The following is a 15,122-nucleotide window of genomic DNA, read 5'->3' on the forward strand; positions in this document are numbered from 1 at the left end:
ACAAAATATGCAAAGGCTAAACAAGCAAATCTATTAGTCTACTTTAGAATTTTGAAGACTGTTTTCTTATAATAAAATGAAGGCAGATGATTTTTAATAAATATTCCAGAAAAGAAAAAGAGTTCCACATTAACTTAAAAATGGAGAGCATTTAAAATACTGAAAACCTTTTCAGCTTATTATCACATTTAAATAACTGAAAAACTGGACATAATTTAGCAGAAATTAAAACCACGGAGAGTAATGTTACCTTTTAAGGACGTATATATATCACTTACTTTGACAGAATGCCAAGTTCCTTACTGACTTGTGCTCTGTTCTTTTTCTTTTTCACCTTTTCTGCACTTATTGTGGTTTTGCTGAGATACTGGAGAATTGCAGGTACATGAGGTAGAATTAATCTTGCTCCCATTGTGATAGACTCTGAAAAAAGTGATGTTTTGATTTTAATAAATTATTCTCTTAAAGGATAATCGTACACTATCCTCATAATGACAGACAAGGAAACCACTCAATTATCATAAACATTTAATAAATTTCAAATTTATAGATGAAATAACTTTCTTCTTAGTCATAATAGCTGTATCATTAGCTAAATTTAAGTTTATATAAGAGACCCCTGAGGCTTTATCTAATTAACCCATTTTGGGAAGTAGTAAAAGAACTGTTCGTACAATATGATAGGAAGAATTCAGAAACAGGACAGTGGAAGTCATTTGATAATTTCCTGGTGGGCAGTTGAGCTTTCTGGAGCATAAATAATCTGAATTGCTATGACTGCAAAGAAAATTCAGTTTATGTAAGTTGGTATTAATTTCTACAGAAAAGAAACTCTTTTAATAATGTAAGTAATTAAAAGAGCCAAACTGTATGGACTTTTTCCTTTGTGAGGGCACAATGCTAGCTTTGCTTTGTACAGCACACGTACCATCTGTCCTTTCGGTGTATTCGCATCCAGTCACTGGCAAGCTCGAAAGTGTTTCTGTGGGTTCAAAATCTGGAAGGTTAAGAAGGTCATCAGCTATATCCATCACAATAGAGGCTGTGGCTTCAGAGAGATTCTTCGCTGACAGAATTGCAAAGACGTTGGTCAGGATATCACACTCAGGGTGCCCAGGTTTCTGTTTAGCCAGTAAAGGGAAATACCTGCAAGGAGAAACATTGAAATAGTCATCTTATTTCTCAATGTTTATTTATGAAAACATGTTCTATATGAATTTTCATATTGAGTTTAAATACATATGTGAAGGAACATTAGTAAGATTACTCAAAAGGGAAATCATTTTAAAATCTATAATATGATGGGTAATGGTAGGCACCTCACCAACATTACATTAGACAATTTATCTACATCTCTCGTTTGTTTAATCCTCATAACATCTCTAACACGGTCCCCACATTACAGGTAAAAAACAAAAACAAACAAAAAAAAAACCCGAGACTTGTCTAAAGCCACTATGCTTAGTGTTGTAGAGCTGAGATCTGAACCACAGTCTAACTCCAAAGTCTAAGCCTTTTCTACAAGAAATGTATTGAAGACAAGCTGTTTTTCAATTAAAAGCCTTCTAGAGTGTGAATGTTTATAAAACCTAAAAACCAACATACTACAGCATGGAAATTAAGAGTACAGACCAAACAAGAATTTGCTATATCGGGATATGCAACATTTAGAGATTAGGATCATTTTCGGGTGGAGGTGGATGAATCCATCCCCAATTATGAAACCTCGCACAAAGGATAAGAGCATCTCCCATCTAGAGGAAACACACCAACAAGGGTAGAGAACACAAAGGCTTTCCAGCCAATGGCAAACCAGAAATTGTTTTACATCAGGGATGTAGTCCTAACAATCAGCAGGAAGGTAAAACCAAAAATATGCAGACAGTTTGGTTTTACCAATTAATCATCATTGGAAGAAGAGCTCAAGCACTTTTAATGTACTTAGTACTAACAAACTGAAGAAAGGCTCTAAGAGGCTGTATCCATACAACTTTGTCTAACAGATACTAGGCATAGTATGTGCAGGAACCAAGCAGAATACTTTACACATTATCACCTCTATTATCCACGAGGTAGGTACTGTTATCATTTCCATTCTATAGATGGTGACACTGTGGCTCAGAGAGGCCAACTCTGTCAAAGAGCACACAGTCGTGCTAGGATCTGAAGCTAGGTCTGTGTGGTTTTGGAGACTGTTCTCTTGACCACTACTCTATGATGTCTTAACATTTTTTTTTAAGCACAAAAGGTGAAAAAACTGCTTTCAATTGCTGGCAAGGTCTTCGCAAGAACCCATTCAAATCCAAAACAACTTGTAAATGACCAAACTGCGTTTCTTGAACGGCAATGTAACAGTGTACTGGGCATGCTCCATGCTTAAGTATAGGGCTCTGTCGGAAATTTCAGCCACTCTTTCAGTATGTAATGAGTATCGACGAACCATGGATCATGAGGGGTAGTAACAATAATAATGTGACATGTTCTCTACCCTCAGGGAGCTTTAAGTAGGTCAGCTATTAAGAGAGGAGGGTAAAAAAAGGCAGCATGTGATCACAGGCCCAGGAGAGGAAAGCTCAGAGGAGGAAGAGATGGAGTCACATGGGGTTCATGGCGGTCAGAACCTGAGCAGCTATTAGCGAGGGTGGCCAGGGACAGTCCCAGTTTATTTTGGTTGTTTTGGCTTAATTATTTATAGCATCTCTCGTCACCCTCAGGAATATGGTTGGGCTTATATGACCTCTCCAGTTAATGAGTAAGTTTCTGTTGTTTCGAGTTCACTTAATTTCTGAGACAATTTAACCTTAATTGTAAGCTTAAAGATACCGGCTATAGTTCAGCTCTACCTGTATCTGTCCAAACACAAAGCAAAATAAAATGCTGGACTTCTCTGCAGATGAAAACCTGCTTAAATGTCTGACACTATGTAAACTGTAACCACACTTTGAAATAATTTTTAACTGAAAAGTAACATTTCTATCAGCTGGTTCTGAAATACTCACTAAAAAAAAATTTTTTTTTTAATGTTTATTTATTTTTGAGACACACAGAGACAGAATGCGAGTGTGTTGGGGAGAGAGAAAGGGAGGCACAGAATCCAAAGCAGGCTCCAGGCTCCGAGCTGTCAGCACAGAGCCTGACATGGGGCTTGAACTCACAAGCTGTGAGATCATCACCTGAGCTGAAGTCGGATGCTCAACTGACTGAGCCACCCAGGCGCCCCAGAAATACTCATTTTTTAATTCTTTCACACACAGCAACAAATGTGTATCTATTGCCAGGAAGATTTCAAGGGAAGTCAGTCCTTCTAAAGATTTCTTTCAGGTTAAGTGTTACATACAAAAAAAGCCATGTTACTCAGTGACTTCTGTTTTTCTCCAACCCACAGTGGGAGAAACTGCAGAACACAGGATGAAGTGGCATCCAGTGATGTGGATCTATACCTTAAGAAAGGACCCAACTAATATAAAAGGTGGTCACCATCACCAAGTCTTAGATGAAAAGTCCTTCACGGTTCATTTGCATAAAAATTACACAACTATAAGACATTTCTCAAGTATGCCTATGAAAGGCTGCTTATACACGCCCAGTTATAAGACAAGACATGAAACTGTTTTCTCAAACTGGGAAATAAATGAAAAGAGCCCTTACTACCAGTAAAATATTTTAAACAGGTTTTCCTGAGGAAGACAGTGTCAAGGTTTTTGGTTTGTTTTTGATGACTATTTAATGACATGGGGAGGGGCGCCTGGGTGGCGCAGTCGGTTAAGCGTCCGACTTCAGCCAGGTCACGATCTCACGGTCCGTGAGTTCGGGCCCCACGTCAGGCTCTGGGCTGATGGCTCAGAGCCTGGAGCCTGTTTCCGATTCTGTGTCTCCCTCTCACTCTGCCCTTCCCCCGTTCATGCTCTGTCTCTCTCTGTCCCAAAAATAAATAAACGTTGAAAAAAAAAAAAAATTAATGACATGGGGAAAAGTTCCTGATATCATGGTACATGAAAAAAGATAAAATCAAAAGCTAGTTATACAGTAGGATACCAATTTTGTAAAAACTGATGCCAAGATTCTAATATCACACAATCAATAATGATTTTTTTTTTAATTCTACCTTTCATTTATTCAAAACAGATCAGGGCAAACTCAAGTCTATTTCTATCACTGAGATAAACAACATAGGTTTCTACACTCCTCAGGAAATATGCATTTGGTCTGTGACACAAGCCTCTGTAGATGAAGGTCCTGTAAATGGCTCATGATGTCCTCAAAACAATGTTGACTTATGATCGGGAGTGCTGTATGTATACTTAGATGTAGTTCTAAAAAGAACAGAGGACATCTAGAAAATGTAAAAAGCCTACGAAATTTTTTTGATTTTAAGTAGGAACTGGGAAAAAGACAAAGAATGCAAATTACAAATCAGCTTTTATTTTTAAGCAAACATGCAAAAAGTAGCCAGGTTTATATGCTGGTATAACTACAGATATCCCCGGCTTTTCAAAAGTTCATGTTATGCCACTTGGCTTTTATGAAAAAAGGCGAAACGCAAAAATAGCTTTCACCATTTGTTGTGCAGTAAGTCATTATGGAGGCAGCACGCACCCTGAGCAGTGAGAGTGGCCCTGCCAGGCTTCTTCCCTGGGAACCACACTCAGCATCTCAGCATCAAGGTGCCAGAGCTGTGAACTGCGTCTGTGAACATCTGTGCTTTGTCTTGATTTATTCTGTGCATCCCTTAGCAAGATGTGACCTAAGGTATCAGAGAAGCCTATGAGAGATTATTTTTTGGATCTAGGAATGCTACAAATGTTTTCCGTGTAAATAAATAGTAATCACTTCTTTGCTTTATGCCATTTTGGCTTAAGAAAGGTTTCATAGAAATGCTCTACTTTCAGATAGCTGGAGAAACCTGTATCTGCCATGTTTCACATTCTGTTTTTCCCTTTCCCAGGCCAAATCAAACTACTGAAACAATTACAACACACCAGAAGAACATCCCTATTGATTCCAATACTTTTAATTTCTAAGTTTTAATGGAACTGTAAAACTAGCAAAAATGCGTAACTTTTGCTATAATTATGCTCTACAACTTAAATTGCAAAATGTTATTTTACCTTTGCAAATGTTATTTTACCTTTGTTATTCCCCTTTGTTAAAAATTACAAATGAACACTCCAAAGATATATCATAAAAAGTATCTCTTACCTGCTCCCGGGCACCAAAACCTCCAAATGCTACAATAACATTAACAGTTTCCCATGTATCCTTCTAGACATTTTCTTTTTCTTTCTTTTCTTTTTCTTCCTTCCTTCCTCCCTTCCTTTCTTCCTTCCTCTTTCTTTCTCCCTTCCCTCCTCTTCCTTCCTTCCTTTCTGTTTCTTTCTTTCCTTTTGTTCTTTCTTTCAAGTTTTTATTTATTTTTGAGAGAGACACACACACAGAGCAGTGAGCAGGGGAGGGGCAGAGAGAGGGAGAGAGAGAGAATCCCAAGCAGGGCCTGAGCAGTAAGCATACAGCTGGACACAGGGCCTAATCCCACAAAGCATGAGATCATAACCTGAGCCAAAATCAAGAGTCTGACGCTTAACTGGTGGAGCCACCCAGGCACCTCTCTTTCTAGACATTTTCTACTTCGTTTTATATATATATACACATGCACAGTTATTTTTCTTGGATTATATTGTTCAGCAACTTGTATTTTTCTTTAAACTATGTATTTTGAAATTCAGCCACCTTATTCTCTTTAACCACACCTGTTGTATTTCATTGTATGGAAAGACCATAAATAATAATATTAATTCCCTTGCCTCATTTTGACTAGATTGGTCTAAAACACTGTCCTTTTTAAAGGCAGGGAGGAAGGGTCATACCTTGCATTTCTGCTCCAGATACTAATTAGTTTCAGCAGAGGAGTGGGAGAATACTGACTCTCAGATCCAAGCCTTCCGATCTAGGACGCAAAATGAACAGAATACAAAATAAAATCACATACAGAATTGTGGACAAAAATAACTAAAAAGCAGAACAAGTACAGAAACCACACCCAAGGATAAAGAGCCAAGGGACAGAGATTAACATTTAAAGGACAGATGAAGGGGCGCCTGGGTGGCGCAGTCGGTTAAGCGTCCGACTTCAGCCAGGTCACGATCTCGCGGTCCGTGAGTTCGAGCCCTGCGTCAGGCTCTGGGCTGATGGCTCGGAGCCTGGAGCCTGTTTCTGATTCTGTGTCTCCCTCTCTCTCTGCCCCTCCCCCGTTCATGCTCTGTCTCTCTCTGTCCCAAAAATAAATAAACGTTGAAAAAAAAATTTAAAAAAAAAAATTAAAAAAAAATAAAAATTAAAAAAAAAATAAATAAAGGACAGATGAAAGAAAAAAAACAAAGGAATCCAAAATATCTACACAGGGAAGATGGCAAAGGCAGTGCAAGGAAGGGCTAGACACTTGAAAGGAATGACGTCCTTTAGGTTTCATTTGGGTAGAAATAACAGAGCTCAAGCAGCTAGAAATCTTTCCTAAAATCAAGTCTCCTCTATAGTCTTTTTAGTTACAGTTATACCAGGTATCGTCACAAAGTGGTTACAAACAAGGAAATGTGTAACAAAAATAGTTGTGCATTTTCTCTTGTATATTTGTCAAAATTCAAAGGCACATCACTGAGGTGATAGAACGGTTATATTCCATTTGCTTGAGAGACACGTCATATTCAAATTAACCTTAAGTATAAATGTCATGGGATTAAGAAACCAGCTCTTGAGCTTTAGGTAGCAGTGGAGGCAAAGAAAAGTGCTCTGAAGCTCCAGAAACAAAGGAAGACTTAGTGTAAAAGAAAAGACCAGGAAAGGCATTCATGTCTGGGTATAGACTAAGCTGGTTAAAGCAAAAACAAGGGAAGAAGCAGAAGATATCCAGGCAGAATGTAACACTCATGTTTACCTGGGGCCAAACCGCACCATGAAATACAGCATCAATTTCTTCTGTTCTGAATTGGTAAGACTCCCAATCCAAAAAGATGTCAGTTACCATTTTGATTCCAAGACGTCTTAAATTTTTCAGCGGGTTAATAAACCTGAGCTGTATCTGTAAAAGAAAGATCTTCTCTTAAAAAAAAAAAAACAATAAACAAAAAAAACGTATTTCAGGGCACCTGTGTGGCTCAGCTGATTAAGCGTCCGACTTCGGTTCAGGTCATGATCTGGTTCGTGAGTTCGAGCCCTGCATCGGGCTCTTTGCTGACATCTCAAAATCTGGAGCCCACTTCAGATTCCGTGTCTCCATCTCTCTGTCCCTCTCCCACTCGTAATCTGTCTCTCTCTCAAAAATAAATAAACATTAAAAAAATTAAAAAAAAAAAAACTATTTCCTTTTTATCCTTGATTCCTCAGGGAAGCACTCTTGCTCAGATGGCTACGAATCAAACTGGAAATCCTGTTAGTAAGTCTATTGACTGTGGCTCTGATTCATATGGAAATGTCAACTGAGTATATCATATTGCTTTTTTCATTGAACAAGATGGGTAAACAGAGACTTAAAGTCAAATGGTGAGGTGTGCTCCATTATCACTGCCTAGTAAAATCACATTAAAGTGTCCTTAAGGGGGAAAAAAAAAATCACAAATGGAACAGCTGTTTTGTGTCCTGCATTGTTTTATTTCTTTATCCCAGTAATTGTCTCAAATAAAATCCTGATTTCTTCCTATGAACAGAACATTCTAAACAAAAGTTTTTTTGCCATCACAATGTCTTAGATTAGGGCGAAAAATAAATCTTTGTTTCAAATGAAAGTCACTTTCTTTTTTTGTTTTCATAACTTATTTTTTTTACTTTTTCTGAAACTAGGAGTTTTCAATTATTCTTGTTAAAAAATTAGTCTAGGGAACTAAAGAATATATGGTCTATATAGTGGAATACTTCATACAGTATAAGAGAATAAGGTGATTAAATTGAGGCATGGGATGATCTGAAAATATACAGTTCAAAGAAAAATATGGGAAAAAAATCAAAATTTGTCTTTAGAGGCACAGAGGCTAGAGTGGGTGGATGTTTGAATTAAGAGCAAACTTCTTTCATAACAGATACTGCTACTCCTAGCGGCATCTCCTTCCTGATGAGTTACAAAATCACAATTATGTGGCCAGTTTCTTCAGGCTCAGAGTAGAATAATTTATTGAGACCCCACCAATGAGTCCAATGGCATGACAGCCATAGTTCTGACCTCAGCTTAAAATCTCACTAAAGGAAAACATATTAAATTATATGACAGACTGAAAACACTGAAGACAGCCAATAGGGGAGGAATTACAAATTTGAAAAGGGAAATAAATGCTTCATGTGAGAGGCAGAATTTCTAGTGGATCTTAAAGGATGAAGAGGTTTAGGCCAAGCAGAGAGATAAAAGCCTAGAAAGTTTTCTCCCAAGCACGGAATGTTATTAAAAATCAAACAAATGGGGTAAGGTGCAACCCCTCATTGTTTTTCCAGTTCATTAACATACTGTGAGCCCTGGATATATAGTGGCAACTTATTTTTACAAGGGACCTTTATTATCTATGTCGAAATCTAAAAGCCACCCTGAAAAAAATTTTTAATATAATTTACTGTCAAATGGGCTTACATACAACACCCAGTGCTCATCCCAACAAGTGCCCTCCTCAATGCCCATCACTCATTTTCCCCTCTCCCCAACCTTCCATCAACCCTCAGTTTGTTCTCTGTATTTAAGAGTCTCTTATGGTTTGCTTCCCTCCCTCTCTGTAACTATTTTTTTCCCCTTCCCTTCCTCCATGGTCTTCTGTTAAGTTTCTCAAGATCTACGTATGAGTGAAAACATATGATACCTGTCTTTCTCTGACTTATTTCACTTAGCATAATACGTTCCAGTTCTATCCACGTTGCTGCAAATGGCATGATTTCATTCTTTCTCATTGCCAAGTAGTATTCCATTGTATGTATAAACCACATCCTCTTTATCCATTCTCAATTGATGGGCATTTAGGCTCTTTCCATGATTTGGCTACTGTTGAAAGTGCTGCTATAAACATTGGGTACAAATGCCCCTATGCATCAGCACTCCTGTATCCCTTGGGTAAATTCCTAGCAGTGCTATTGCTGGGTCACAGGGTAGATCTATTTTTAATTTTTTGAGGAACCTCCACACTGTTTTCCAGAGTGGCTGCACCAGTTTGCATTCCCACCAACAGTGCAAGAGGGTTCCCATTTCTCCACATCCTCGCCAGTGTCTAGTTTCCTGATTTGCTCATTTTAGCCACGCTGACTAGTGTGAGGAAAACCATTCTGAAATTTGTGAAGACAACACAATACCCTAATATAATGAATTTCATCAAGCTTTATGGCCATGATATTATGAAGAAAAGTAATGGGGGGGTTACTTGTGATGAAAATTGGATATTCTGATCAAAAGAAGTATTTGAATCTAAAACAACACATTTTAAATTCAAGTGAATGGGAGCAACAATGTCATTACTTCACCATGCAAATTGGAGGAATCATCATATTTCACATACCCCCCAGGTTTCTACCATCTACTTGTGGCTAATTATCTTTTTATACAAATTACAACGACAGGAAATAACAGGCAAGCACAAGGTGATACAGTTACAGGTCATTCTGCTTTGCTTCAGTTCTGCGGGCAATATTTTCAATATGAGGTCTATCATGTTTCTAAAAGATAAAAACTATTACCTACATTTGAAACAATATGGTATCATGATCCCCTGGAGAAAATAAGAAACTAACCTTAGCAAATATGATGTCAAATCAGACACCCTCACCTTTTCCCTCTTCCCACCAGGCACCCTCCACATTGGGTAGGATCTACACATTCCACTCACTTGGTTTCTACAGTGTCAGCTTCCCAATTTACTCAATAATTTAGTAAACTTGAGAAAAGCCCTAAAAGCGAGCAATTGTAGACTTTTGCTCCGAGAGGAACAGTCAATATGACTGAGTTCATGTACATTTAAAAGTTACTACATTGTTCAAATATTCCAAAATAAATCAAACCACAACAACCCTCATGATATATACTTCAGTGTCAGTCAATGTTTTAAAGGAGCTAAAAGACACACACACACACACAAATAAAATTAAAAATAAAAATAAATGTGTAACTTAGTTCAAATACACAAATGTAGAAGTTTAACTCACTTAAGCAGTATTACTGTGTGATAATTCATTACAGCACTTCAAGGAATTCTTTGAACTTGTCCAAGAACCTTAAAAAAAAAGTTCCAATAGCACCTCACTAACTAATGATCTATGAAATTGCATAATTGGTCTTTGGAGTTACTAACTGTTGACTCGAGAGTAAGGCTGCATTACTGAATAACTGCTTCTAAGTTAACCAAGAAGTCAGACAACTTATACAGAGTTTATAAAACCTCTAACCTTTCACGATTTAATATATCCATGTGTAGACAAAGTCACTATCACTCACTGTAAGGCACAAATGAAAATTCACACAGAAGTCTTCGTATGGCTCTGATGCTCTCAAATAACACAGAGAAAGAGTTTTTCCAAGACCTCTTTTCAGCTTTCAAGGTTGGCCCCCCCCCCCCCCCAAGCCTCTTTTCCACAAAGCAATCAAAGTGAGATTTTAAAAGCATCAAACAGACCTCATCACTCCCTGGCTTCAAACCTCTTCGAGGTTTCCCAATACAGTTAGGAGTAAATCCAGCTCACAGCCCAAGAGGCCCTACCTAGCTCTCAACGTTACCTTACATGAGTCCTGTCGCTCCTGTGCTTTAGCCATCTTACCCTTGTGTCTCTTAGAATGTGCCAAGGCTGTTCTACCTCAGGGACTACCGGTCATTTTATCTGCCTGAAATGTTCTTCCCACAGCTGGGGAGACACGAGTTCAAATTATCACCTCCTTAGAGAAGACACTGACCACCTCAATAAAAGCAGCACCATCCACTCCCTGTTTGTCACTTCCTATCACATCCCCTCATTTTATTTAAAAATTTTCACATCTTCATGTCCCTCAACATGCTCATGTTTTCCTCTACTTTTGTGAATATACGGAGTGTATTCCTTTCTAACAGCTATTTTAAGTTTTTGGCTATTTCTATCATCTATACCATTGCTCGTGCTGCTTCTATTGACTGTTTTTTTCCTTATTATGAATAAAATTTTCTTACTTCTTGGCATGCCTGGTAAAACTTGACTGGATGTCAGACACTGTGAATTTTATTTTCATTTAAATCATTTGAAAACGTTTGCATTTTATTCTCAGAAGCAGTTAATGTACTTGGGAAGTTGGATCTTTGTGAGCTTTGGTAGGTGTTGCCAGGGCAGCCTTTATTCCAGAGTTAATCTGGTTCCAACACCGAGGCAAGGCCCTGCCTAGGACTCTTCCTGGTGCCTCGGGTATTATGAGCTTTCTGCCCTGGCTATTGGGAACTTGAGCTGCTCCTAACCTTGTGTTAGTCGGAGGTCTGTTCTCTGTCTGCTTGCAGTTTTTCTGCATCTGTTCAAGATGGATCAACAAGGACTAGGTTTGGCCTTCCTTCTCAAGCAACTAAAAAACTGAACATATGAAACATTCATATGAACATACGAAATGATGATTTTTCAGATACTAGACAGCAGGCAGTAAAGGACAGTAAGCCCTGGGAGAGGGGGGCAACAGAGGAAGTGAGTCCTACACATTCCCCGGTTTCCTGCTTGGAGTTTCAGGATTTAGTGTGAGAAGGCAGAGTCCAGGCAAGGCAGCAAGAATTTGCAGGCAGAGTACTGGGGAGGAGAGAGCTCCACAGAGAATGACTCACAGATCTGCAGAGGGTCTCATTTATTTCCCTCTGGGGACTCCCCACCAACCGACATTATTCTAATTATTTATTTATTGATTCTCTTTCTCCCCATGACACTGAGTCCTTACCTGTCTCATTCCCCACCTAGAATGATGTCTGATAGATAGCAGGTAGGTGTGAAATAAGTATTTATTGAATAAATGAATGGACAGGAAGTTTTGTTTGCTTCGTTCACTGTTCCATCTCCAGTGCTCAGAATGGTGCCTGTCACCTAAAAGGGGCTCAATTAATATTTGTGGAAGGAATGAATGAAAGAGTAAAGAAAACAAAATGATGCCTAACAAAATATAAGGCGTGTTCTAAATTCCTGGAGCTCGGCAATCGAGAATTTCATTACTAAAGCAGATTTGTATCCACACATAGCCCAAAAAATAGCATCAAATTTTGGTTGTCAATTTTCAGTGATCATGACCATATCTGAGAGACAGTTCACCATGCATATCCATAAATCAAATGAATGAAACAGATTTTTAACCCAGTTAAAACTGTGCCTGTTTACCATTAATGGAGAATCAACAGAAATGGGAATCTAGATCTGCACTTCAAGTCTCATTTTCTCTAAGAAGCCTTCAGTCCATAAAGACATAGGTTTCTCTCGACTTCCCAGAGAGTATACTTATGCCCGTATACTTGTTTCAACAGAACATAAATATATTGTCTTTAATACAATTCAGAAAATATTTACTGCCTTGTGAAGCCTCTGGCACTGAGCTAGCCGCCTGGTCTTGCTGCTGATCTTTATTCAAAACATTGTACTCCTAGTAGGCAAGCATTTACTTATAAAAGACCTCTCGGCAATTCTTACCTCAAAATAACAAGGATGATGCTAACAATATTCTGTTCATTCTCCAACTACTCTGGACAAATGAGAGTTGGAAGATGTCCTATACCGCTAGGCTCTTGAAATTAAAATGTGAGAAACATCAGCTCAACTATCCCTGACTTTAGTTTTTCAGATGTATATAGAACTAATTCACACTCTGTTTTTAAACCTCTTTTTAAAATATACAAGTGACATACAGCTGACCCTTGAATAATGCAAGGGTTAGGGGTGTTGATCCCTTGGGGGATCCCTTGTTGATCCCCCAAAACTTTACTAATAGCTTACTGTTGATTGAAAGCCTTACCAATACCATAAACAGTCAATTAACATATACTTTGTATATGTATTATACTTTGTAATTCTGTATTATTACTTTATAATAAAGTCAGCTAGAGAAAAGGTTATTAAGAAGATCATTAGGTACGTTTACAGTACTGCACTGTATTTATCAGAAAAAAAAAAATCCCATTTGCAAGTGGACCCACACAGTTCAAACCCACATAATTCATCCAGGAAGAAAAACATCTACAGTGAATCTCACCTTTTCTCGTTGGTCAAGGATGTGTGAGACTGTTGCTGTCATGCACAACAGTATCTGCAAAATCTTTGGTAAGTAGGCACTGATCAGATGACTAATGTTCTTCAATACTATTTCAAGGCTATTTAAGATACCATGCTGACGACCTAAAGGAAGAACTTGAGACAAATCCAAATCTTCTACTGACTGAATGACTGCAGAATGGCATTCTCCTAGTGCAAGAGATGTCAAGTAAAAGGAAATGTTAGTTACTCTCCAATTACAGCTTCATTTCAATTTCCCTCAATGATACAGTATGATCATATAGATGATAATGTACTTTCCTAACATATTTTCTCCTGATTCTCTTACCAAATATTCAATGAGCTAGGCATGGCAGATTTTAGTATTATCACTTTATAGATGAGGAAACTCAGAATAAAAGAGAGAGAAACTTGTGCCAAAACTAAGTCTCTAAGCCCACTTCTCATCCTACTTAGACTATTCCTCAAAACCCGAGTTACAATGTCTTCATTCCCCCTCGCAATTTTCCATACACTTTCCTCACTCTCAGCTTTCACTGTCTATGTTGATTTGAGCAGTTTCACAGGAAATGTCCCACTAATTAGAAGTTTCTTAAATGCCGAGAATCAAATGTTTCCTCTTGTAGTTCTTAGTGAATAAATAAAACAAAATTCTTTATAAACAGGCACCAAAATTGATTTCATAATTTACTTAAAAGACTTGAATTGTTACTGCTTGAGCTTTATACTTCAAACCAACTGGCATGAAATCACAGGCTTGCTAATTCATACACCTAAATGGTACACCTGTAAGAGTACCATTTATAGCTACCCTCTTACAATGGAGGCTGTTTCACTGAACAAAAGCCTTTCTATTCTTTTGCAGGGCAATATACGGAATGAAAACATTTTAACAGCTGAATCCATTATCATAGGAAAATACAGAACTTAATGTAACACATTACCCTATAAATAAATATCTATGTTTGCCTAAAGCAAAGCAATTATGGGACTACAGCAGAGGTTCTGCAGTCAGAAACAGCTATCATTTTCTCCCTCCCTCCCCCTTCCTTCCTTCCTCCCTCCCTTTCTTTCTTTCTCTCTCTTTCTCTCTCCTATTTTTGGGGCACCTGAGTGGTTCAGTGGTTGAGCTTCCAACTCTTGATTTCAGCTTAGGTCATGCACCTCAACAGTTGGTGAGATCGAGCCCCAATGCTAGGCTCTGTGCTGTTACCTTGGAGCCTGCTTGGGATTCTCTCTCTCTCCCTCTCTCTGCCCCTACCCAGCTTGGATGCTTGCTCTCTCTCAAAATAAATAAACTTAAAAAAAAAAAAAAAAAAAACAAAAAAACAGAAACAAAAGCAAAACTACCATTTTCTACCTGAGTGGCTATAAGCAAAATACTACACTCTCTAAGTCTCAGTTTCCTCATTTGTAAAATGGGACCAGTCAAGTAATGATACTATTTTAAGGATCAACTGAGTTGTATGTAAAGGGATCTGCCATAATGTCTGGCATGGAGTATGCACTCAACAATGTTAGCTATTATTATTATTAATAATAATTACTAACATTGCACACCAAAGAACAGACCACACAGCATTTCAACTCATTTTTATATACTTATTACATTCACTGCACTTAGACGGTGAGGTTGAGAGCAGAGATTATTGAAAAGTGTCCAGGGTACAGGAGGTATTCAATTAATCACTACTCAATAGATGAATGACTTAGTGAATGACTAAATACCAAGACAACTGAAATTAATTCATCAGGATGCTTTAAGTTTCTAAGGAGAAACATATTCATTGTGTATGCGTAAGTACCATTTTTCAAATGGCCTAAATGCACAACAACAATCAAAATACATTATCTCTCCTTCCTTCCTTCCTTCCTTCCTTCCTTCCTTCCTTCCTTCCTTCCTTCCTTCCTTCCTT

General features: G+C 38.0%; 1 protein-coding gene across 2 annotated transcripts in view; it reads right to left on the reverse strand.

Moving 5' to 3' along the window:
* Positions 1–15,122, reverse strand: part of UTP20 (UTP20 small subunit processome component) — a 110,514-nt gene that overhangs the window by 40,939 nt on the left and 54,453 nt on the right. For both annotated transcript variants that reach the window (XM_040491097.1, XM_040491096.1), the window contains exons 27-31: positions 13,187–13,395; positions 6,929–7,072; positions 5,865–5,944; positions 929–1,146; positions 279–423 (exon numbers count right to left, since the gene is read on the reverse strand). In XM_040491097.1, the coding sequence (XP_040347031.1) occupies positions 279–423; positions 929–1,146; positions 5,865–5,944; positions 6,929–7,072; positions 13,187–13,395 (796 nt within the window). The remainder of the gene's footprint in view (positions 1–278; positions 424–928; positions 1,147–5,864; positions 5,945–6,928; positions 7,073–13,186; positions 13,396–15,122) is intronic.

This window comes from Herpailurus yagouaroundi, unplaced genomic scaffold (genome assembly GCF_014898765.1).
Source record: "Herpailurus yagouaroundi ecotype Mexico unplaced genomic scaffold, PumYag 182, whole genome shotgun sequence".
NCBI classification, from domain to species: Eukaryota; Metazoa; Chordata; class Mammalia; order Carnivora; family Felidae; genus Herpailurus; species Herpailurus yagouaroundi.